Genomic DNA, 26802 nt, shown 5'->3' with positions numbered 1-26802 from the left:
TATCTGTGGAATAGCACATATACCCATTCCTGAAGTAATCTATAAAATTTATTGTTATGTACATATCAGCATAAAAGATTTATTTTATTACTGAGAAATGGACTAAAATGATATCCAAAGAAAAACTGCCATCAGGTAGACATTTTTATGCCTTACTTGAAAAAAAAGAGTACATAGTTTTCATTATGATGTTTAATTTTTTAATGACTTAATGCAATATAATGTGTTCGAACATTATCTTCAGGTAAGTGCTTCATTACATTCTGATTGCTTGCATTAAGTAAATCTTAACTTGTGTAGAACTGATTTTTTAGGGGATGTGACCAAATTTGATAGTTTGCGAGTATGCTTTTATTATTTACTGTTAAAATACCTTCTCATTTATTAAAGTTTTTCTTGCTTTTTGATAAATTACATATTAAACTAAGTGTAAGTAATGAATTATGAATATTAACATAATTTTTTTTATATTTATTGTTTTCAGTAACACCTGTTTATATCCATTTTATGTTACTTGATTTTCGTACATTTCTACTTGCAAAATATGTTGTTTATTTTGGTTATTTTATTATTTATATATTCTTTTCTGACTAAAATAAAAAATTACATTTGAAGTAACCTATATTTTCATCTGTTTATAGTATTGTTATTTGAATAATCTGGTTGTTCACCGATTAAAAATTAAAAAAAAAATTAAGGTATTAATGTTTTAAGGAAGTACCTAATTTAATTGTAATTAAATTCTGCATTCTTACAAGGACTGATAACATGACAATAAGATATGAAACTGTTTTTAAGGGGTGGCTTTTTATATTAAATAATAATTAAAATTCAAAATAGCAGTCGCTCAACATTTTTAATGCTCAGCAGCCATTTAAAGAATTTTAGATATCTGTAAGTAAATGAATAAGAGTAGCATTTACCGCAGACATTTATTCTATTTAATTCCTAATCCATTTAAAAATGTTTAAAAATTAATTGAAGAAAAAATAAAATTGTAGTAATCTTTATGATTAAAATAACATTAATACTTACTTACCTTCACCCATCGATCAGCTCTTGTATCATATGTCTCAATAAAATTTGTTGGGCTTCCACCCGACCAGCCCCCGATAGCGAACAGTATTTCATGTGGCACCCTTGGCCGAGCGATTTCAGGTGTTGCCACTTCACCGTCTTTTTGTGTAATCATTTCTAAATCGTACAGAAATCTCAGTGTCTCTATTATAACTGGACGACAAGCCTCATTCTTAGTCACAAATGGATGCTCCTTAACCTTTAAAAAGAAAAATATCATTACATATCCAAAATAAGTACAGTGTTTTTTAGTACTACTTATTGTAGTGTAATCATGTTTAATATTAGATGATCGATTTACTTGTACAATGAAAAATCATATGATATAAATTACTGTTGGATAAATTTGATTCTAGAATAGGAGTTATGTATTTGATTCTTGTATTGTATCTATGTATGTATTTGATAAATCGCTTGATTTATACAATATTTTGAAAGTCTTCTGACTTTTAATAAAGCCTATTTTTAGTGGAGATTAATGGTCTATATACTTTCATATAGTGAGTATAACCCTGTAGTTTTTTACCTCTGGATTGTCAAAAAATATTCTGTTGATTGAACGAAAGTTGATATTAAAATATAATTGGTTTAAGAGTTATTTTTAATAGCCTTCTTTATTTTCAAAAAGCGGAATACAGAGTGGTGGCCATGAAGTTTCTTTCCATACAAAGAAATAAATGAATTATGTATAATATTTTTACACATAAAACTTGAAATAAAAGTTGTTTTCATACAATTATATGTGTTTCTCCATTTCTGTACACAGTTTTATCAGTTGCCAAACCTAGGGATTCTCTTGCATGTTGAAGGATCAAAGTTGTAAAAACAGTATATGACTGCAGTTTTTAACTCATTACCATTCCGTAGTCTTAAATGGGAGTTGTTTTTTTTGTGTGGTAAAGGAAGTTGTCACAGCTTGTTAAGTCTGAACTTCTAGGAGGCCTACAGAATTGTCATCCTTCAAAATGTTTGTTTAAATAAGTCCCTTTCATCTAAAGATCATAATGAATTTGAGCCCCACCTCCCTGAAAAATGACTGTTTCATACCGATAAATTCAAGTCAAAGAGTAAATAATTCTCAGCATACACTTCCTTCAGAAAAAGATATAGAACTCTTCGATGGAACTATATCTTTTTCTGAAGGAAGTGTATGCTGAGAATTATTTACTCTTTGACTTGAATTTATCGCATCGTATATTTTCCATATATCAATTCCCACATCGTTTACCTCTAGTGATTTCCTCATAACCGGTAATTTCCTTTATGGCAAAAATACACATTCTGTGTATTACTTTATAAATGATCTGTTATTCAGAAAAATAAATAGAACTTGGAGAAAACCGATTTCTGTGATTTAACTGTAGCAAACGCCTTAGAAAAGTATTACATAAGTTTTTCTAAAACCATGTTCTGGTCCGAAAGCTCATTATTACAAGTGAGATTGAAGGGTTTAAATTCAAGATTTTTTTCTCAATGTTGAACGGGAAAAATCTAGCCCCGAAGACCTTTTTCTGGCCAGTTTAAGAGATCATAAACAGGATTCATCAATAATATCAGAGCTATTCAATCAACTAGAAGGATGTAGATTATTTTTAGGTATTATTTCAGAGGATTAGATGAATGACAAGCGGCAAGCGAAAATGCCATGCCTGACCAGGATTCGAACCCAGGACCTCCGGATGAAAGGCTGAGATGCTACCACTCGTGCCACAGAGGCCGGCATCGAGGCCTGACCTGGTATAAAAGATTTATTTTCCCCCGGCTTTTGGAGAGTTACTATGATCAAACTTGCTTATCAGAATGTTGTACAAATCTGTCTCGTGTTTTCATACTTTTCATTTGTGTTTTATGCTTATTCTTTAATGCTAACAAGAAATCATTTTTCAATCGAATACTTACTTGTGTGTATTTACTGCCATTTTAACTTATCACAGAAATCAAAAGTCTTACTGAGCATGTGAAAATAATGAACAATTATGCCGCTTAATAATTTTCCACTTTGAAGAGTAAATAAAACCTTTATAATTGACCGATAACATAACAGTCTTATTAACCTGTATGCTGTATTATGGGGAAAGGAAAGTTCCTTTCCAGCTTTTCATAGCCAGGAAGTCCTGGCTATGTAGAAAACAGCCGCTTAGTAATTTTTTTTATTTGGTGGTTAATTTGTTATTGCTTTGTGTTATTCCATTATTTCTTTCTTCAGATTACATTTCTTTCTTTAATTGTCAACTACCGGTTTTCTAGTTATATATTATGACTTTCAAGACAATTTACTTGCATAGTTGGAGTGCCTTTAAGTGCGTTGGAGATTAACTCCACTGTCATTAATAATAATAATAATATTTTTAAATTATTAAACGTTATGTACAACTTGCTTCCAAATTAATGGAACTTATTCTTCTGAAGGCCTTTCAAAGCTAATCATCAGCACCTTCTTCGGCAGAGTTTCTGATAGCTGTACTGTTAACTGTGGTGATCTAAAAAAAAAGTTAGGAAACTCCTTTTAGAGTATAATCAAAAAATAAATTCATTCTACATCGTTTGATAAATAAATTGTCTATTAATTCTTGTAAGTTTGTAAACTTCATACTGTTTAAGCGCGCCGAGATTCTAGTCTTTATTACTTGTAAAATCTGCACGGTGTTCTTTTTCTATAAAGAGATTTGCAAAAGTCAGTTCTGTTTTGTATAACGTGTATATTTGTTCCTTATAACTGTGGATATCTTTCATCTAGTTACAAGAAACTAGGTAAAATATAAAATATACAGGAATTAGTCACAATAGAATGAACTTTTGCAAATCACATTACAGAAACGCAACACATTTAAGTTAATCGCAGATAGGAAATTTATAAAAAATGAATTAAACGCGCAACATTTTTAGATTAGAATTTCCTAACTTTTTTAAGACCGATACTATTAACAACAGTATCGTAGAAAACTACAACAAAGAGATGCTGATAGTTCTGAAAGGCCTGGGAAGAAGATGCCTGTTACTGCATAAATTGTTGAATTGTGCAGTATTCGACTAAATATGATCATTTAAGAAGAAAAAGTCACCGTTTTATCAAATTACATTCTCCAAGAAGAATTGGGTTTCCAGTAGTCCCAAACGTATATTCTTCATCAGTTTAACTATGTGGTGCTTTCTCGTTTCCGGTTTATGATTTATCCACCTGAGAACACATTCCCACACTACTTCTTCTGATTTGACGTTGAGTTCGTCTGCACCGACAAGTTCGGCCAATTGTTCGGATTCCATATCCAGCAGTTCCTCACTGTTTTGTGCTACCGCCACAAAATTACGCATCACATATCTCTCTGCTTCTTTTTCCAACTGTTTACAGAAATGATCCCTGAAAATAAATTTAAAAATATTATATTTATAATTTGTTAAAAAAGTATGTAGATTTAAAAAATATGAACCGTGTACAAGTATAAATGTATAATGTATGATGAATTTTAATTTTTTATTCTGATGTGTATATAATAATACGTAATATTTGTAATTAGTTATGAACGGGTAGATTTACTGCTCCATTGAGAAGTAAGCATTACAAATTAAGAAACCCAACACTGGGTGTTTGTTTCCAGTCGATGGTAATTATTGGTCTAGCCTCGCATGAGGTGCTTGCATTAACTCACTTAAGAACTAACGTGACACTTCCCCTGGACCAGACAACGTTCGCCTTTGTATGCTTTCACACCTTCCTAAATCAGCATTACAACATCTTTTGAGTATTTACAGTGGTTTATTCTCCGAACAAGTATTTTCGCCCGGCTGGTCAGAAGCATTTATTATACCGGTACTAAAGCCTAGTAAAGACAAAACCGATCCCTCAAGCTAACGCCCTTTTCTTTTATAAGCGTGTTGTGTAAAATAATGGAGAGAATGGTAAACCTCAGGCTTGCATGGAACTTGGAGAAACATGGCTTTCTTTCTTCGGAACAGTGTGGTTTCCGACAAGGGAGATCTTCCATTGACCGTTTGGTGTCATTGGAGACAGCCATACAAAACGCCTTCCTGAACCGCCAACACCTCGTTGCTATCTTCTTCGATATAAAAAAGGCGTACGACACGGCCTGGCGACGTGGCATTCTTAACAGCCTTAGGAGGTGGGGAAAAGAGGGCAATATGCTTGCTTTTATCCGGGGATTCTTAAATCGCCGAACGTTTCGTGTTCGTGTAAATGATTCACTTTCAGAGAGTGTCGTCTCGGAAAATGGAGTACCTCAAGGTAGTGTATTAAGTGCCACCTTGTTTTCTGTGGCCATAAACAGCATTACCGATTGTGTACGGGCTCCTGTCTTGTTCTCTTTTCGTTGATTTTGTTATTTACGTTGCGAGCCGCTCTACACCCGCTGCGGAGCGACTGATACAGAACACTATATTTCGCCTTGAGGCTTGGTCAGGGACTACTGGTTTTACATTTTCACCCGACAAAACGAAATGTGTAGTCTTTTCTCGGCTACGGAACCCTTCTAATCCGCGGGTGTTTCTGAACAGAGAGCTTATTGTTGTCTCTCCTTACGTCAAGTTTCTAGGTTTGCTTTTTGATAGCCGTCTTACCTGGATCAAACATATAAAGGAATTGAGGACAAAATGTTCCAAACTTTTGGATATGATGCGGGCCCTTAGTAACACCAATCGGGTGGCCGATCGGTAATGTATGTTACGTTTTTACTATTCCCTTGTTCGTTCCCGTTTGGATTACGGTTGTGTCGCCTATTCTTCATCTCGTCAAACCGCGCTTAAAATGCTGGACGGTGTACATCATGCTTTTCTTCGGCTTGCCACAGGTGCGTTGGTTGTGCTTTTTTTATCGATGAAAAGACTTATATGTTTGGCCTACCCGGTATTACGAGTGTGTTCACCGCAGAACTACTCTCTATGAATAGGGCTCTAAGTATCTTTAGCCCTAAATATAGGAGCATTCTTATTTGCGGTGACTCGTACAGCGCTCTCCAGGCGTTAGAAAACTTTAATTCCAAACATCCTGTCGTTATTGACATTTATGATAAAATCGCCGAGCTAGATAAACGCAACAGAGAGGTAAGTATTTGCTGGATCCCTAGCCACGTAGGGATTCTAGGTAACGAAAGAGCAGATTCTGCCGCCAAAGAAGCGTGTATTCAACCTCCTTTCACCACCCGAGTTACTATCTTTGATTTTATCAATCGTATAACACAATCACCGAGAGCAAGGTGGCAAAGCGACCGGCGACTACCGTCGATAATAAACTCCGACGGATTAAGGATTCAGTGTTGCCATGGGGCTCCTCTTGCAGAAAATCTCATCGTGAGGAAGCGGTCCTCTGCCGGTTACGGTTAAGACATACGAGGATCACACACGATTACCTAATGTCAGGAGAAGCCCCACCCCTATGCACACGATGCAACTGCCGCACGACTGTGCACCACATTCTCGTGGGCTGCATATGTTATGCGTCGTCAGTTTAATATACCTAGAAACATCCGTGATATCTTGTGCAATAATAACGGAATTTTGGACCGGATGATTCTCTTTTTGCATAGTACCATATGCAAAGAGAATAATATCATATATGTTTTTCTGTTAGAAGAGTTTTTTTTAATAATTTTAACCTTTACTTTCAATTTTGATTTTTTTGGTTCTATGTATTTAATTTTACTATCCGGGGAGGGGACTTTTGCACAACCCATCGGAATTAGGTAAGTTTTATATGGTTTCTTTATTCGATTATTTTAACTTTTATATTTTATCAACTCGTCTGTGGTATTAGTTTTGAGTTTTATTTTGCCTTCTTGGCTTGCTTTAATAAATTTGTATTATATGATTTATATTACATTTACACTTTATAAACCTTATTATTTTGGAATTATTTAATTCCGGATGATGATAACGCCCAGGCGTTTTTCGCCCACAAAAAAAAAAAAATCACCTCACCACTCTACTCTCATACGCAATTCCTACGGGAAGCCTATTGTTACTAAACAAAGGTTTTATATTTACTTTATTTATTTAATTTAAATCTAATTCTATTATTTTTGTAATTTTATTCATTCGATTGATTTGAATCATTCAAAAAGATGGGGCTTGTCGTATGCTAAACATGCAACCGTTGTCGTATCGAGTAAATTTGAAGTTTTTGTAAGGTGGAAATATTTTTTATCCCCTACTTAGCACCGGTGAAATCTACTTCCTCCTGGTGTGCTGAAAGGGATTTTTTTCTGAATGTGAAAAATATGAAACGGCAACCATTTTTTTGTTAGGGTTGTCGACCGATATTTTTTATGAAAATTTTTGCATTCAGTGTCCTTTAAAATAATCGTGTCAGATTTCTATTCTTTCCATTAAAGATTTTTATTAATATTTATTACACCACACAAGACTGCTCCCCAACCAATACCCCTTGATGTATGGTGTTTTCACGTCAAAAATAGATGTTTTTCGGTAAAAACGTTTGCCGTATTTGATTTTTCTATAATAAATAAAAAAAATAAATATAAATAAAAACTTTTAATCGACAAATATTATTTACGAAACGAGTAATTTTAGCACTGTTTTTAGTAAAAATGTAAAATCATATTAAAATCATTAAAAACAAGGCAAATGTAGTTTAAAACAACTAAGTGTGTGCTGGCCTCCGTGGCGCGAGTGGTAGCGTCTCGGCCTTTCATTGAGAGATCCCGGTCAGGCACGGCATTTTCACACGCGTTACAAATCATTCGTTTCGTCCTCTGAAGTAATACATAGTGAAATTTACAATTCAGGTTTTCCACTTATGCGGATAAAATTTATCTTAGATATATTCCTTTCCTTGAAAAAAAATTTAAAGGGGAAGAAACATTTTTAAATGAGATTGTGCGACTTAAATTTTCCATAAAAAGATTTTAATATTTAAAATCCAAGACGGGTATTAGTGATTATTTCATTTTCCATATGTTTTTCAAGAATAAAGTTTCTGTATTTACTGTATAAAGGAATTTTCTCCGTTATCAAACTCCTTCCTTTTTATTTATTACGAATATATATTTTTTAATTATTGTCTATAACAGTTTTAGATTTTAGTTAAGTTATTTGTAAACTGCCTTTGAACGTATTTTTTTTCAATTTATTAATTTTTTTCTAATTATAATTTATTATAACGAGTGTTTTTCATACCTGGCAAATTTTAATATTCCCAGACAGTTTTCCGGTGTTATATTAGATTTTATATATTGACAGCATAGATCGATCACACCCAAAAAACTAAGATAATCGGCAGTAACTAAAATGGCACTGACATTCTGCGAATTTAATTTTAGTTTCCTTAAATAAGCGTATTCCAATAACATGTTCAAGACGTCGGCATTGACTCCTGGTAAATGTACATCTGTTTTCTCGCTGCCGTGTAGTGTGGTTGTAAACAAAGCTCTGCAATAAAAAGAGTAAATAAATAATCAGAAAGTATCAAAATAGAAAAAGTACGACTTAAAAATTATCGTTAATCTAACGACGGTAAATCGATTAGGCTGCAGTCAATATAGCGAGAGGGGAAACGTAAGAATTACCGTTTTAATCTCCCACTACTCCTCGTTATACAGAGTGTTCTTTAAAGGCGAGGCCAAACTGTAGGAAGTGATTCTACTAAACATACGAAGAAAAAATGTCCTCTGAACATACGAGATCTTTAAATAAAGTAATGAGACTGGTTTTTTTCTGGAATCCAAAGTGGCAACACCGTAAAGTTACTAGTAAAGTAGATTTATTTAGGTCGATTTATATTAGGTCATTTATATTTTTAGTCGATTGTTGCCTCGTGAGAAGAAAACAAACTTTTTGTGAAACGAACTTTTGTTGTGCGTTACAAAAACGGGTGATACTAATTACGAGCAACGTTGTGAAATCAAGTTTTCACAAGGGTGTTGAACCCTGTGAGAATGCTACTGTAACTTTTTCAAAATTGAAAAGGGCTTATGGAGATGACGACGCTCTGTCACGAGCCCAAGTTTTTAGTCGGTTTAAAACATTTCCAGATGGCCGGAAATTAGTTGCGGACGATCCACGCTCTGGAAGACCGTTAATGCCAAAAAGTTACGACAGTGTTGAGCGAATCAGAGACTTGATGCGGTACGTGACCGCCGATTAACGGTCAGAATGATCGCAGAACGATTGAATTTGAACCGTACCGCAGCCCATAAAATTCTGACATACGAATTGGACGTGAAAAAAGGTTGTGCAAAATTGGCCATAGTAAGGAGTGGCACGTTCTAACTCACCGCGTCCCAAAAAAGCATGAGCAAATCGACTACGTTAATTTGTTTCTTCGATAGAAACGGCATTGTCCGTAAGGATGCCTGCAGGACAGACTGTAAATCAACATGTTTACCGAAAAATTATTTTAAGACTGCGCTACCCTGTATATCGCTACGATAATTCAGATCCACGGTTAACCGTAAAGTTTGATCGTGAATTTATTCAAAAGTAGCTTTTGAATAATTATATAAAGGCGTTTACACAACTACACGATTTGTAAAAGAACTGAAATCTTTTTTAGAAACAATAGGGAAACCGTAAACTTTATCCTGAACATAGAGAATGATTTTTGGGGACGACCAGAGAGGTTTTTATAGTTTGGAAAAGAAAAACAAAAACAAAACCGTACAGTATTCATCACTAAGATAAAAAATTTGATGTGGAGACGACATAACTTTTTTGTACCCGTATTAAATTACATATACACATTTTTTGCTGCACTTCATTTGAAATTATTTAATTGGAAAGCGAGATCCAATTCTTTAATAAAGTGGACATCACTTTTTTTGTGTTGGCCTTATTTGCATTTTATATTAGTCTATTAGCTATGTGGTGTAAGTGAGAACGTGTCGAATCCGTAACCGTGTACACATCTGTTCGAATCCGACTTCATATATTTATATACAAATTTTAACTTTTTTTTAAATTGAAATATATTGATTTATTAATAATTTTTAATCTCTGTAAACATTTTTAAATTAAAATGAAAAGTACGTAAAATTTTATTTCACTAATAACTACTCTTTTCATATATTTTTTTTCAATCGAAGGTTGAAAAAAAAATAAAAAAAGGAAGTAAAGTCGGATTCGAACCGATATGCCTTCCCCTTGTAAGATTTAAATATTTCCTTAATTAAAATTTTATTCGGTTACTATTATGGAACCGGTGAAAATAGTATTATCTGTACTTCTCTTAGAAGTACAGAAAAAACAAAGAATAAAATGCATTGCAAATGAACCCCCAATCTTAGTAGTACTGAAAAAAAAAAAAACAAAATCTATCGGTAAATGTACATAAAGTGAAAATTATCTAGAAGGAAATTTAGAGGACTCCCGTTCGAATTAAGTTTTGAATTAAGCTGTCCTTTTTGGGGATTCCAAAGTAGGTGCGAAGAAGAATACATTATTTTGGGGTTGAGGATTTGTTATATTTCATTTTTATATATTTAACGGTCGAAAAGTTATTTAAGGGATTTTTTCTTTTCGTTCCGATCACGTTTGTATAGCTTCACTCTTTTTCGTTACCCAAAAGGTTTTAATTTTTATTTTTTTTGCTCTGTAGTCGCCTTTCTTCCGTCTATCTATTCAGATTTATAGCCTTTTTTCTCTTTCTTTCTGGAAATTTAAATCCTCTAATCGCTTTTCTAAATTTATTTTTGTTTTTATACATGCTTATAGAAATGTTTAATGCTTTTAGATATGTTTATATTTCTTTAAACAGGTTGGTCTTTGTGTGTGTGTGTGTGTGTGTGTGTGTGTGTTTAACCTACCGGGTTGGTCTGGTGGTGAACGCGTCTTCCCAAATCAGTTGATTTCAAAGTCGAGAGTTCCAGCGTTCAAGTTCCTAGTAAAGGCAGTTACTTTTATACGGATTTGAATATTAGATCGTAGATACCGGTGTTCTTTGTTGGTCGGGTTTCAATTAACCACACATCTCGGGAATGGTCGTACGAGACTGTATAGGACATTTACACTCGCACATGTCATCCTCATTTATTCTCTGAAGTAATACCTGAACGGTAATTCCCGGAGGCTAAACGGGGAGAAAAAAATTGGTTTTTGTGCTCTGTTTATGTAGAAATTAAATATTTATTTTTTCAATCTTTGATCGTTCGTTCCGCATAAATGTCCATAAAACTCTAATCTGCTTTCCAAATTAAGTCCTCTATTTTTTCTGTATATTTGTAAATTTCTTTTTCCCTTTACAATTTGTTAATTCCATCTTCGTATTTTGATCCGTATATTTTTCTTAAAATTCATTTTTCCGTTTAAACATTTTTAAAAAAGTGAATGTCCACCTTACCAGAAAATTAATTGTGTTTTACCTAGATCTTTCAGTCCTTAGACCATCGTCAGCAGAATAATAATATAAAATAAATTTAAAAAATTAAAACGATTAAGCAATCGTGACGTTTTGCTATTTATCAGTACACTGAATTGAAATGTAAAGAGTAATCTGGTGGAATAAAACGAAATTAACGGGAACCGTGTTGTAAGAATGATAATTTATTTATTAAAATTATTATTTTTTATATCTATATTTAGGGCACGTTTAAACAATTTATCATCTTTAACAAATTTTTGCTCGATTAATTTTTAATGATTACTGTAAATGTGATATTTTTCTAAATCAGATGTATTATAATAACGGTAAGAAACGCTTAAGATTTTCATAAAAGTATTAGGATTGTACGTACGACCATTATTTAATATATGTTTAGCAAAGTTGGAATTTTCTTGTTTATTGTTTTTAATTCTATCCATGTGTTCTTTTGCACGCATACAGAATTTACAATCGGTCGTACCGATTTATAATGTCGCACACAATCTTCACAACCCAAACTAAAATAGGCACAGTATCGAATATATTTAGTGGTCGTCAGTCCTCTAAACATTACCTAAACTTTTGTCGATCCTTATAGCAAGGGATGACCAAAATGTTGCTGGAATAATAAGAAGATGGGGCTTATCGTATATTAAACGTGTGAAACTTTTTTCACACGCAACCGTTGTCGTATTTAGTAAATTTGAGATGTAAATTGAGAATACAGTTAGTTCCTTAACGTTCTACCTCAAGCGGTTGCAAGCCGGTACCCCATATAGGATGCTTCGTGTTCTAGTCCTATTAAGTTAGTAGTCTAACTACTGACTTAGTAATTAATTAGTAATCTAGAAGGTTTTCGTAACTTTGAGGTTGAAATCTACCTCCGGCTTCCGGCGTGCCGAAAGGAATTTTTGTTCAATTATATTCGATGTTATGATTTCTCCCAAATATTAACATTTTTGAACCCTAAATATTTCTTTGTTGTCGGAAATTTTAAGGGTTTGGGTTCTATGAAAAACCGGTTAGTTTTTTCATAAAAAATTTGAAGACCGATTTTGCTTGCGCTAGCTTTTGAATTTTGATTTTACTCTCGTCCATACCACTTCCGAAAAGTGTTGTATGTTTTCGTGCGCTTTTAACCTTAAATTCTTTCTTCCATTCTCTTATAACTTTTTCAAGGGCACAATTAAAAGGGATCTGTGACAGTCCATCTTGCCTTACTCCAGTGTTAATTTCGAATGGTTCTGAATGTTTCCTTAAGAATCTCACTTTTGATTTTGTGTTTATACTTTATACTTTACGTTCATACTTTATATATAAATAAACTGTGGAATTTAAACTGTGGATCTTATTCCGTATTTGCCTATTTTACTAACAAATATTTTTTTTTATAATTTTTGTTGTCTTGGGATTTTTTTAAAATTCTTCAAGGATTTTAATTACAGATTCCCTGTAGATGACTTTCTTAAAAATCTATAGAAATTGTTAACTAATTTTGGGTTTTTAATTTTTTGGTACGGTAAAATTTGTTTTACATTAAACATTTGCTCTGCATAACTTCTTCCAGGTCTGAATCGACCTTGATATTCTCAGATTTCTTTTTCTAATGTCGGTTGTATTTTACTTAATATTTTGGATAAACTTTGTGTGGAACTGATAACTCTAAAATTCTTCCGTACTATTGTTTGTTTTATTTACGTTTTTGTGGAGCGTGTGTATTAAAGCGTTTTGACGTGAAACGTCTTTAAAATCATATCGAAACATACGGGTACCAGAAAAGAAATTTATAGCCTAAAGAAAAGGATTATATCGTCTGCCTCAATTAGTCTCAGAGACGTAAATGCGGTGTCATTTTACAACTTAATGGTCAGCTTGTCAATAGTGAGCGGGTTGTCGGGGAGGGGGCACATTGCAGGTCGGCCAAAGCAGGCGCTCTCTCGCATGTCCATTCAGTATAGCTCATACTTAGACGTGATAGCGTGGTGATTTGTGTGTGTTTGTTTATAGTTGTCGATTTACAGTTGAGTTTATAGTGCGAGATTTTAAGCAATAATAAATGCATTACGGACTATTTATGAGTATAAAATCAAAGAAAAACAGGTAAAAAAGTATAAAAATTCAATATGACAGCCTCAGCCCGCGCAAAAGCTAGCCGGAAATATAAATTACGCATATCGTTTGAAAGGGGAAGTTATAGGCCACGCACAGGTACTCCGATATTCGGTGCCGAGCGAGCGATACTTTCGGAAGCGCCGCAAAACTGGCACGGCGCGCTTAGTGAACGACGCCGACGGCGGGAGCACCTCTACCGCTGCTCAAGTTCAAGACCCAACCTTCCGCAGGTAAACTGATGCTTACAATTTTTTGGGACTTATAAGGCCCAGTACCGGAACATTATGAGGAAAGGTGCACGACAAATAAACAGTGCGCGTTACAGTGAGATGCTTACTGTCAAGCTGAAGCCTGCGATTCTAAGCAAACGCCGAGGACTGCTGTCCGGTCGAAAGGTGTTGTGTTAATGCCCGTCCACACACTGCTGCCCGCACTGCTGAAACGCTCCAGAAATTCAACTTTGAAGTACCGGCTCGTCCTCCGTATAGTCCTGATCTTGCCCCTTCTGACTACCGCTTGTTAGGTCAACTCAGAGGCATTAAGGGGCCGTCGATTTACCTCGGACGAAACGGTGAAAGAAGCGATGCATTCCTGGCTTGCAGCTCGACCGAAAATCTTTTATGAGGACATCAGAAAGCTTGTGCAACGATGGACCAAGTGCGTTGAAATGCAAGGGGACTATGTTCAAAAATGATGTACATGTAGGTTTCCTATTTGTATCGCGATAAAATTTATAACTACATTGCGGATAATAATTGTCTTACCCTTGTACATCAAAATTTTTTATTAGAGATATCAATTAAAATGCCTTTGAAGCCGACCCTTACATAACTACTGTTATCTTCACTAGAATATATAAAAATGTCAGAAAATTACAAATCTAAATTTCACCCGAAGAAGTTCTATTCTTTGAAAAGTAGACATATTAACAGGATAATAAAAAGGCAGGTAGACTAGGATTGTTGAGTTGTTTCGACTGTAAAATAATACAGTGAAAAGATTGCCCGGTTAAACAAGTAGAATATCGTATATTTCCCCCCAAATAAAATATGTGTTTTTGCTTCATTTATTTGCTATCTGTATGTGGTTTTTATCGAATAGGGATTATTACTAGCCCGCATATTAGATTAAATTCAGGTAAAAGGGATAAACTTTACCTGAAATAATTGCTGGAAGCGGAGAGTATAGCTCGATGCACGTGAAATACTTGTCCATCATCTAATCTAATAGTGGCATCACAGAGTAGTCTATCCTTTCTCAATTCGTATAAAGCTTGCATCGCTTGTTGCGACATGCTGCGACCACCGGTTTGACATACTAGAAGCTGTTCTTGTTTATGATCTATGGCATCTGAAAAAAATTAAGTATTTAAAATTATTATCTGTGAGCACGTTAGTTCTTCAATGATAACGGTGGACGTAAATAACATTTCTATAACGTAATTTCAGAAAAAGAAAAACATTCGAACGTCTGGGGATCTTAATTACCAAAGAATCTTTTAGTAAAGCCCTAAATATACTTAGCTCAACATTTCACCTTGTTCTTGTCTGCTCAGATTCTGTAAGCGCCTTGCAGGCGATTAGTGTCGCATACTTCAGACACCCTGTTGTCTGAGATAATCTATTTCTGAATGACTCGGTGTAACAAGCGTAAGCTTGTGATAGTTCCCTAGACATCAGGCAATGAGCATGTTGACCGTGCGGCAAAGGAGGCTATCTTCCAGCCTCATTGAATGATTTTGTCTGTTTTCATGAAGAGGCTAGTTCATGATAAGCGGTAAAGCGAATGGAATGCTATCGTCAACAATAAACTTTGTATAGTTAAGAACACCATCATGAATCTTCGTTGTGATAACGAATAACACCGAATGAATCTTTGTCGTGCAAAAAAAAGAATTTCTAAATCCTATTTATAGAGCGGTTTGAAAATATTGAATCTAAAATACGATGGAAAATGTTGGCCCAACTTGTGTACAATATAGCTGGAAGAGATTACTTTTGTAAGGGGGAAACTAAGTTACATTAGTTTTAAAGATTAATTATACTGCGAAATGCGTATAGGAAGCGCGGTTATTAATTAACTGAATATTATACTTTCCTTACCGGTTAGGCGAACTATTTAAATCATGACGAACGGGAAAAATATTTGTGTTTTACTGTACATTTTTTAAAGGTGGTTTAATTGAAGAACAATCGTAATGTTTATCATCGCCCGAATACAGATTAAGAATTGAAATTTAAGTAAATTTAATATTTATTTTATTACTCAAAAAATAAATCATAAATGTTCACAAACATTTTACAGTAGCTGAAGAGATGCGTTGCTGTTGAATTATAACCGACCAAGAATGGTATAAAGAAAATCATCTAACGATAATTATATAGAATGTGGTACCTTCCTTAGATTTTTTCCCATTTGTAGTATGTTTTGATTCCATTCCCAAACGTATATTACAGTCTTATTTTTTCAGTTTCTGAAGGTTAAACCCTTTCAAACATTGTTAATGTGAAAATAAGGTATAACGCAAACATTAATATATGTGTATTCTTTATCGCCTTGCACTGTACTATACAACTGTTTTTAACATCTATACAACTATACAACTCGATTTTTAACATCTGTAAAGTCCGTGGAAGCTTAATTAAATGTTATATGTATTCATATTCCTCGCATTATAATATCGTCATCAAAAGGTATTTAGCCCATTAGCAGCAGGTCCCTGATACCACTGACGCCTCCAGTTCTTTCTGTCACAAACCAGCTCTTTGGTATCTGTAACTTTCGTTCCTGATGTCGTTTTTCATATTCATTCTTCTTCCTTTTCTCTTTTCTCCATTCAATGACGGTTGTCAACATACCTTCTTCTCCCAATCCAGTCGCCCTTTCTCGTTTAATTGTCTCCACAAGTGTTCTTTTATCCTTTATCTTTTTCAATATGTCCTCTTTATTAACTTTACACTCCCGCTTAATCTTCTCCATTCTCCTCCACACTTACATTTGCATAGCATCAATCTTATCCTTCTCTCTCTTATCTTACGGATGCGAAACGCGGTCAATGTTTAGCCTTTTCTTTAGATCCAAGTCTACTTTGCTACAAGGCAGTTTTTCTTTGTATTAAAGGTCTCCTTTGCTACGGCTATTCTCGACTTAATTTCTGCGTCGCTCTTCCGATTATCATTTAACACGCCTCCCTAATATTTGTATTTCTCAATTTGTTCTACTTTCCTTTCTTTTGTTTGCACTTTTATACTCTCCTTCGTTAAATCTCATAATCTTTGTTTTCCCTACGTTAATTTTCACGACGTATTTCTTCATCGCGTCTAACTTAAATATCATCCGCTGTAGTATTTTAGCTCATCGGTGCTGCTCTAGTGGTTAACTCGTCATCGCAAATCAGTCGATTTTAAAATCGAGAGATCTAATTCTAGTTTGAACGCTAGTTCGTGAATACCGGTGGTCGGGTTTCAATTAACCACGCATTTCAGGAGCGGTTGACCTGAGACTTTACAAGACTGCACTTCATTTACATTCATACATATCGTCCTCATTCATTCTTTGAAGTAATACCTTACAGCGGTTCTGGAGGCTAAACAGAAAAGAGAGTAGTTTAGATCATCCTCTGATCTCTTTTACTCTTATTCCTTCCCCATTCCACTCTATGAAATGAAAGCATTTGATATTTTTAGTCGGAACTTAAAGAAAAGTTAGTTCATTATCAAAATGATCGTATTGAAATGAGTATAATATTTTTGTTATGAAATATTCATTATTAATTTGATTGAAATTATTCGAAAGATTTTACATGTTTTATTTTTATATTATGTTTATGTAATATATATATATATATATATATATATATATATATATATATATACTTTTGGGAAATCATGCCAGAATTAAAAAAAAAATTTTTGAAGACACGAAAATGGGCTATCAGGTTAGTTTTTGTTAGTGTACATATCGTAGTGTACAATCGTGTAGGTTGATATTTAGAAAATTTTACATGTTGATTTTTGCATGTGTTCAACAGATTCATTAATATAGAATCTTTGCTAAGATAATAATCATTTATTTCTAAAAGATGACAATATCCACCTCTTTTAGACCAGACATCAGAACTGTTTACTTTTATCTTACTTTCTTCTATCTTACTTTTATCATTTTTAGCGTAGGAAATGTAATTTAAAACTGTTATAATGTACTAAATACAAATAATTCGGGTATTGCATATGAGCGGTACATAAAGCCAGATGTGTTGCCGTGATTCTGTAATTACAATAAAATGAAATAAAATAAAAAAATGACATCAAATTCTATTGTTAAGATTCAGGTTTCACTTTCTCCCTTTTTTATTAAAAGGAAGAATTTTTTATTTGTATTCTATTAAAAGGAGGACTTTTAAATTTTTAAATAATAATTTTCACTTTTTTGTTACCCTTTATAAATTCTCACTATTTTTATTACTCTTATTAATCGAATTATTTAATGCTCTATCTTTTTCTTGTTCCATCCTTTAATTAATTAATACAATAATTATATATGTATGAATTACTAGTTCAAGACTATAATAAAAATAATTTGTATTACGAACGAAATAAAGACTTATTTGAATGAACCGGCGAATAATAAAATATTTATAATAATTAAACCTGACCGAGGTATTGAACCGAGGCGGAATATTATTGGACATTTTCGGTCCTTTGGAACTAGTAAAAAATATTATAAAAAAACAGCTTTAAAAAGATAAAGGAGTAAACACTTTCAACCGCATCACCGAAAATCTGTACGCTAGAGTACAGTAACGAAAAGTCATCTTCGTTTGTTAATATTTACGCATCGAATTTTAATCGGGTATAATCTTTTTGAAGAATACAAACTGCTATTCATAAACACGTTTAGTGAATAAGATAACACAGCGAGAGCGAGTCTCCAAGTGTCTATACACGGAATTAGGACGTGTATTTGTACATAAGCGGTCTTCTGATTTGAACCTCCACTGTATATTCTTAGTTATATCTATAGTTATCATCGATCGACTGGAATAAAGATAAATATTCCTATTTTCAACTTTCCTCACACATTCTCCCTCCATCGATAGTATCCGCCACACACGTCTCCGCTTTCAAACCTCATTCTTCCTTTGCTGTTCTTTATGTTGCTGTTCACAAATCACAAAAAGTAACGAAAGTAGCTGAAAAGGCTATTTCGATAAATATAAAAATTATTTTGTCGGGTATTTTTTAATTATAATATTTCAGTAGTCCGCGTAAAATATTACGATCCTCTCAGGGATAAGATTTAATCCGGTGTTGGAATCTTTGTTTTAGATTTCTGGTTATTTTTATAAGATGTACCGGACCGTGTTTCACGAGTAAGTTAAAAGGAATTATCGCCGTAGCGATACGCTACGATATTATGTTCGTAACATTCAGATTTTACCGGTTTGTCGGAGACTTACCCGCTTAGACAAGTAAATCAGATTGACGATCTGAAATCTTGTCGACGGAGACGTATCTCACGATGTAATTAATTTTAGTGTGAGATTAATAGAGATTTTTTTTGTTTTCAACTTCTCGATAAAATATTTAAAAAAAGTATATTAGCTAAACTATCGTTTAAACGTTACGATTGATTTTTACTTACCGACTTGCATCATCATTTTACTTGTGTGCTTCTATAGAATTATTTTACAAATACAATATTAATAATTTTCGTATAGCTGTTGGCTATGTAACAGATTCGATGTGAAAAAATGCTGAAAATTTATCGTGCTGTATCAATTGTGTTATAGAATTTAGTTTTATGCACTTTTGAATGTATTTTTTTATATTTTTCTGGGGGTTGGGGGTTATCGATATGTTTTTTATTTTTGTAAATGATTATACCTTTAAATGCTATATTTTTAAACTGTTTCCATAGTATTCACATAACAATTACAATTTATTTATTTATTTATTTATCTATTTTTACGTTAAAACAGGAGATCCATCCGTTTCATTCGATTACTATTTATATTATATTAGAACTTATTAACTCGAATTCTATAGTAAAAAAAACTTTTGAAAAAAGTTATTGTTGCGATCGATCTAAACGAAATTGGAATATTTTTTATTTTATAATGATATTTTACAGCTTTAATATTTAATTGTTCTTTTTTTTTGAAAATACTGGGAAAGAATAGATCTTGAACCAACCGTATAGAATTTAACCGGTTAGATATACATAAAATTTGTTACTTTATTTTTCTAATTGCGATGTGAAATATAAGAGAAAGTAATTAGTCAAACCCACCCGGCCGGTCTAACGGCTAACTCGTCGCAAATCAGTTGTTGAACAGCTGATTTTCGAAGTCGAAAGTACCGAGGTTCAAATTACAATAAACGTCAGTCGCTTTTATACGAATTTGAATACTGGTCAGCGGGTACCGATTTCTTTTGTGGTCAGGGTTCAATTAACCCCACACGTCTCAGAAACGGTCGGCCTGAGTCTGTACAAGATTACACCACGTGCCACAAATATCATCCTCATCTCATTCTCATTTGGCCGTGAGGGGGTAGGTTGCCTATTGTTCATTTGAACAGATTGCAACGTACACGTTGGAAAAATAATAAAATTGTCAAAATTTTGGTTATTCATTTGTTTTACAAATAATTTTTTTTTTTGGTTTGATATCTCCAGAACGGATGGACCGATTTGAATAATATTTGGCGACATCGTCTGTGTGTTTAATTTTAGCTAATACCCTGATGATGGAAGGAAGGAAAAAACGAACCTTGTGGTTTCTACATCTCAAAATTTTGTTCAAAGGTTAAGCAAATTTTTTCATACGATTTAATGTCCTTTAGATAGCTAAGATAATATCTGACGATATTTGGTCTTATTCAGACCGTAATAAAAGGGTCAGGGCAAAAAAACTTTTTTTTTTTGTAGCTTCTGGATTCAAAGTCACTTATTTGTACCGATTAGATAATTCCATTACATTAGCGTGTTACTTTTATTATGTTACTAAGAACATTTCATTCAGGTTTAGGATATAATAAGCCTATCTTTAATTTTAATTTCTTTTTTTGCCCTTATTTATCGTTTTGCTAGCATTTTCAAACTGAATTATCAGAACGGAAAGCAAGGATATCAGGGGTTCATGGGATATAATATCCCCCTATCGATCGCAGAGCCTGTACATCAGTCTCTTGCTGCTGGGCCTTTCCAGTTATCGGACGGGTATTTAATTTTGAATGACCGTTGTATATTCGTTTTTATTTTAAGATGAACGGAGTTAGGAATCGCGCTCTGGTCCTTTGTAAATCAGGTTCTGATGTTATTTTAATTTCGGTTATATTTTGGGAGATTAGCACGATATTTGCATCTTTTTCCCGTCGCTATTCCCAAAGTCTGTCCGCTGAACAAATTTCAGGCTAATAGTTATTCGTTTGACGGGGCTCTGGTTTTTGGAGGATGCAATGCGCATCCTTCGTGGAGGGAGTCGTATATGCTTTCGTTAGACCAATAATTATAAAATGGAGGAAGGAAGGATGGTGAATTTCAGTTTTTCTTCTTCTCCCTCCTCTTCATCTTCTTTTTTTCACTGCCACGGGGTGTCCTTCTTGTTTCTTTCTTCTTTTTGCCTGACTGTCCGTGTTTGTCGGTTCTAAATATTTATAACCGTAATCTTAGAAAAGCCCGTGAGCCCTGTGAAGAGCGTCACAGCGGAGAGTGCAGAACTCTTCGTTCTATTCGTGCGACGGTTGCTGCATTTCTTTATGTTCTTCGTCGCTGTCTTCTGGTGGGTTTCGTTATCATCTTCTACCGTATGATAAAGGATTTTTAAGATAACTTACTATTTTATCGGGTTGATCTTGCGGTGAACTCGTCGTCGCAAATCAGCCGATTTCGAAGTCGAAAGTTCTAAGGTTTAAATCCTAGTAAAGGTAGTTACTTTTATACGGATTTGAATACTAGATCGTGGATACCGGTGTTCTTTGATGGTCGGGTTTCAATTAACCACACATCTCAGAAGTGGTCGACTTGAGGTCTACATTTCACTTGCACTCGTACAATATCGTCCTCATTCATTCTCTGAAGTAATAGCTTACGACGGTTCCTGAGGCTAAACAGAAAAAAAGGACTTAAAATTAATTTTAAAGAAGCTTTTTCGCGTACATCATTTCGATGATAGCAGTCTGAATTAACCGATTTTTATGAAATGTTGTACCATGACTTCTTAAACTTAATACGGTTTCATTATTTTATTTAATTTTAGTTATAACCGGTTCTAACCGGGCGGTTAGGTACGGTTATGATATATATGCTATATCTAAAAGGTTTCACTTAAAGAGTAAAATAATTGTTTTACAAAATTCTTTATCGGCATAATCGCATTCTATACTGTACCGCTTAGTTTTCTTCCTGAAGTTGTCGTCTTTGGCGTAATCGTCCGGCTTAGTGAGAAACTATAGAAAACTTTGTCTGTCGGTTTTTTGATTTCTTAATTAACTTTATATTTTAAGATATAGTTTAATATTTGTAATAATAATATTTATTAATTTAAATCTATTACGTAATTTTTGCCGGTACCGCGCGCGTGCGCGCGTGTGTGTATTAATTTTTTTTAAATTTTGTAATATGTTTAATTATTTTTTTTTTAGAGCGTTATATTACGTTATTGTAGCCGTGTTCATTATTTTCCGTAGTCTCCGTAATTGATGCTGTAACTTCATTTTTATGAGACGATTATAATAATTTTCGTGATGTTACGGGGACGGGGGTGCTTATCGTACAAAGAACAATATTCAGTAATCAAGTAGACGACGCCTACGCTGAACTAAATCGTTGAGTCGACGCCTTATAGGGAATGCAACTGTTATTACACTTGTTATTTAATATTTAATGTTATCTCGTTATTTAATGCGATTTAACGCAGATGTGGTGCAGTGAAATTATGTAATTTGCATTTATGTTTTAAACTATGTAATAATTTGTCAGATTAATTCAAATTTTTAATGCTAATATTTTCGTAGCTTATAATTATGTAAAATTATTGTGCGTATATGTGTGTGTGGACGCGCGCATGCACACATGCGCGCGCGCGCGCGCACACACACACACACACACACACAAATTTGCAATTACAATTTGCATTCAGAGAAATATAATACAATGTTGAGTGATGAAATTAATGTGACATACCACACGTTATTTTTTCTTTCACGATAGTTCTATACAGTTCTATTGCTACAGAAGCAGCGTAGCTATAAAAAAAATTTAGCGTTTAGCCAAAATTTTGCGGAGGATTTTCAAATGCTTAATGTTAAAAAATCTTTTTAATCCAAAAAAATTTTCCTGTAAAAAAAAATTGTTAAAAAAATTTTGCGTAACAAAAACCGTTACAGAAATTTCCGGAAAGTAACTAATCTATTTAAACTATTAATATTAATAAATTACTAGTATTTATCTATTTAAAACGGCAAATAATCTGTCTCCCGGTTTTGCAAACCCTTGAAGATTTTAATTTCAAATACGCCAAAATATTAAAAATATTAATGAAATTATTACGCACTATTAAGAGAGCAATGACAAAAAAATATAAAAATATTCAATAACAAAAATTTGGGTCCGATTTGATATCCGTTTGATTAAATTACTTTTTTACCTTAAAAAGTATAATTAAGAAAAAAAATCAAAATTCTAATAAAATATTTTAAGTCCCAGTCGTCTCGCTTAACCCAGTGACGGTAAAAAAAATTCAAAATTTTTATTTAAAAAAAATTTGGATCTGTTTGACCTACTTTTTTTTCTACAGCTTCCTCATTTAACGTAACAGCCACAACTTGAAAAACAAATAAAATACCAGAAATTGTAAATAATAAAACAATTTTATTGTGTTCTTAAGTAGGATCCCAAACCCCCCTCCACGTTTTTTAACAAAAGTTCCCCTGTCTTCTGCATTAATACTAAATACAATGAGATTTTTCAATCTTTGACATTAAAGTTTAAAAGATCTGACGTGGACACCAAATGACTTCTGGTACGCCTATTAAATTATATATACACAATTTTTTAAAATGAAAAGTTCATACAATTTTATTTCGTTAATAACTGTGAGATTTTTTCATTTTTCATTTTTTATTATTATTATTAAATTATTAATAATTCCATTACAATAGGTAGCTTTTTTGAAATCTACCGTCACCACGAACTTCACTAAGTGTCACTACGAAATTTTCATCGTGTATGTAACGAATTTCACAATTTATTTGTGTTATTTGAGAGTATTACTGCGGAATTCAGAATGACCCGCCTTATTTATAATATTATAAGTACAATAATAATATAATATAATAATAGTACGTATTTACTGTCCGCACATAATATCGTCAATCGATTCGACGGGCTTAGTAATGTTATTACACTATTTAACATATATTATTAATATACAATAATCGCATAATTATTGCCGGTCTTTACGAGCGTTGTATTTTACCGTTTATATGTAAATTGGACTGTTTATGTTGCAATTTTGACCCTTAAGGAGAACACTGTAACTGTTCTAACTTCTCTCTTATCGTCATTTTTAGCATTTTAGATATAAAATGACGTCTACGAATAGAGGACATACGTAACCTGTTGAATACAATGAATGTTAATCGTTGAATTATTTAAAGTAAAAAGAAATTGTCATTTACTTAAATTGTTTTGTGCGGCGATTGTTGAAAGAATAACAAAACGTTCCGTTACCTTAAGTCTACGGAAAGAATATTTAATGAACTAAAGCGTAATTTCATTTTATTTAAAAAATATTTTCTTATTTCGCACGGAAAATATTTATTATTTTATGATTTACCTTATTTAATTTTACTAATAATTATTATTCATTAATCGATTTAATTAGCTAATTCTTTTTATTGTATTTAACCGTTCCGTAATTTTTCACGGTTTTTCTCCTTTTTAGTTAATTATTAAAAAATATAAGAAAAAATAATGTATTTTAAAATTTAAATCCTAATTTAAAAAATAGTAATTGAATTTTTTATTCATTCATAAAAAAAAGAGGAATTACTCCAGAATTTATCTCGTTGGATCAGGGGATACCGTAGTAAAAACTTGATTAGAGCAACATCACGAAATACACAATTAATTATAGAATTAAAAAAAAAAAAAACGTTATTAAAGTCCATCTTTCCCATAAAAAAAATTACTTTCGGCACGCCGAAAGGAGGAGGTAGATTTCACCCTTACTAAGTAGCGGATATAAAGATTAACACCTTTAAGTTAAGAAAAACTTCAAATTTTCTCGATACGACAACGGTTACATGTGAAAAAAAGTTTCACATGTTTAGCGTACGACAAGCCCCATCTTCTTACAGTTACAGCAATATTTTCGTATCCCTTGCCGTAAGGCTTGGTCATGTCAAAAATTGTTTCAGAAAAAGGTTTTTAGGTAATGTTTAAGAGGACCGACGACCGCTTTAAACCGATTCGATACTGCCTATTAAGGGAGGAATATGAATTTTTTTTGTCTTCGAAACTCCATTTTTTCCACCCCCTGAGCCAATGGTCGGTGATATCAAAAATTTGTACTTAGGTAAGTTTTAGGCCGTTATCTAAAGAATAGTAGGAACTTTAAACGAATTCGATATTTTAATAAATGAGAAAGTTATAGTGATATTGTTTTTCGCAAAAGCCCTCCAATTTTCATTTCCGTGGTCCGATTTTGCCCATTAACGAACTCAATCGAGATTTTTCATCGTTATATTTTATGTATCAATTTAAAAGTGATGCCGCAAAATTACGGCGGTTATCGTGTCTACAAGAAAGTGAAATATATATATATATATATATATATATATATATATATAAACTTTTGAACTGACGGTGGTTTTGGGGTCTGGGAAATGTGAAACGCGAAGATATGTCAAAATTTTCCGCAAGTCGAATCATGGTTCCTATTAAATAGGTAGCTTTCTTATGAAATCTACCTAAAAGATGGTGTGTTGGTTTGTTTGATGTGTTATCGCATTTTTATTATAGCTGCTATTGACTTTTATTGACCGCTATAAATTTCTTAATAAATAAAATATGGAATTCGTATAAAATTTTATATTATTCTTCGGATAAGCCCTAAAACTTATGTAAGTTAAGGTTTTTGATATCGCCAGCCGCTGGCGCAGGGGGTGGGAAAATGGGGTTTCGAAGACATAAACAATCGTATCTTCCTTAATAGACGCAGTATCGAATCTGTTTTAAGTAGTCGTTAATCCTCTAAACATTGCCTAAAACTTTTGTCTGAAACAATTTTTGATATGATCAACCCTTACGGCAGGGGATGACCAAAATATCGTTGGAATTGTAAGATGGGGCTTATGGTATGCTAACCGTGTGAAATTTTTTTCACCTGCAACCGTTGTCGTATCGACTAAATTTGAAAGTTTTCTTAACTTTAAGATGAAATCTTTTTCATCCCCTACTTAGTAACGGTGAAATCTACCTTCGTTTTTCGGCGTTCCGAAAGGGATTTTTTTTAACTTTGCCGACATTACACAAAATCGGGCTACTTATTGAAATAAATAATTACTTCAACAGATAGACTTATAACCCTTATAATGTTTTTTAAATTTAATTTTCAAAATTGAAAATCGAGTTACACCTAGAATTAATGGAAACTTTTTTAAAGAAGTAGACCGACTTACTAATTTAAAAGTCCTTTTGTACATTTTTTGTAATGTCTGATACTGTATATGTTTTTCAAGTTGCGACTTAAACTAAATGTGTTATAAGAGTTACCTGTCAAACAAGGTGATCAAATTGAATTCAATTTTTTTATTAAAGATCTGATGTGGAAACCACATGACTTCTTTGTACGCTTATTAAATTACATAAACACATTTTTTTTTAAATGAAAAGTAAGAAAAGTTTAATTTCATTAATAACGCGTCTGATATTTTTTTTTGTTTTATTGTTATTATTTAATTATTATTTATTGTAAAAGTTTAGTTTACAATCGGAGGTTAATATTATTAATAAATCAATATATTTAAATAAAAATAAAAAAATAAAAAAAAAACGAGGTGAAGTGGGATTCGAACTGATGTGCCTTCTCCTTCTAAGACGCAAATATTTAATTAATTAAAATTCTATTCGGCTATAACTGTGGAACCGATGAAAATACGTACCGCTTATGATATATCGTTGAAAAACTCTCGATGAGGGCTTATTACTGCAGTTAAGAAAAAGTTCAGAATCCAATTTTTTTGGATTTTGGGTTTTTTTGGTCCAGTCGATTGCAATCGAAA

The 26802-nt window shown here is 33.0% G+C and overlaps 2 protein-coding genes across 3 annotated transcripts in view; one reads left to right on the top strand and one right to left on the bottom strand.

Annotated features, from left to right (window-relative positions):
• Nucleotides 1-14807, bottom strand: part of klhl10 (kelch-like protein 10) — a 41306-nt gene extending 26499 nt beyond the window's left edge. The window contains exons 1-4 of the mRNA XM_075369103.1: nucleotides 14671-14807; nucleotides 8224-8475; nucleotides 4156-4435; nucleotides 1040-1276 (exon numbers count right to left, since the gene is read on the bottom strand). Of these exons, the coding sequence (XP_075225218.1) occupies nucleotides 1040-1276; nucleotides 4156-4435; nucleotides 8224-8475; nucleotides 14671-14807 (906 nt within the window). The remainder of the gene's footprint in view (nucleotides 1-1039; nucleotides 1277-4155; nucleotides 4436-8223; nucleotides 8476-14670) is intronic.
• Gpb5 (Glycoprotein hormone beta 5) overlaps nucleotides 1-26802 on the top strand; it is a 161099-nt gene that overhangs the window by 35068 nt on the left and 99229 nt on the right. The window lies entirely within an intron of this gene.

This window comes from Lycorma delicatula, chromosome 6 (genome assembly GCF_047948215.1).
Source record: "Lycorma delicatula isolate Av1 chromosome 6, ASM4794821v1, whole genome shotgun sequence".
NCBI lineage: Eukaryota > Metazoa > Arthropoda > Insecta > Hemiptera > Fulgoridae > Lycorma > Lycorma delicatula.
Note: the sequence above shows the minus strand (reverse complement) of the source record. Positions and strands in the feature narration are given on the sequence as shown.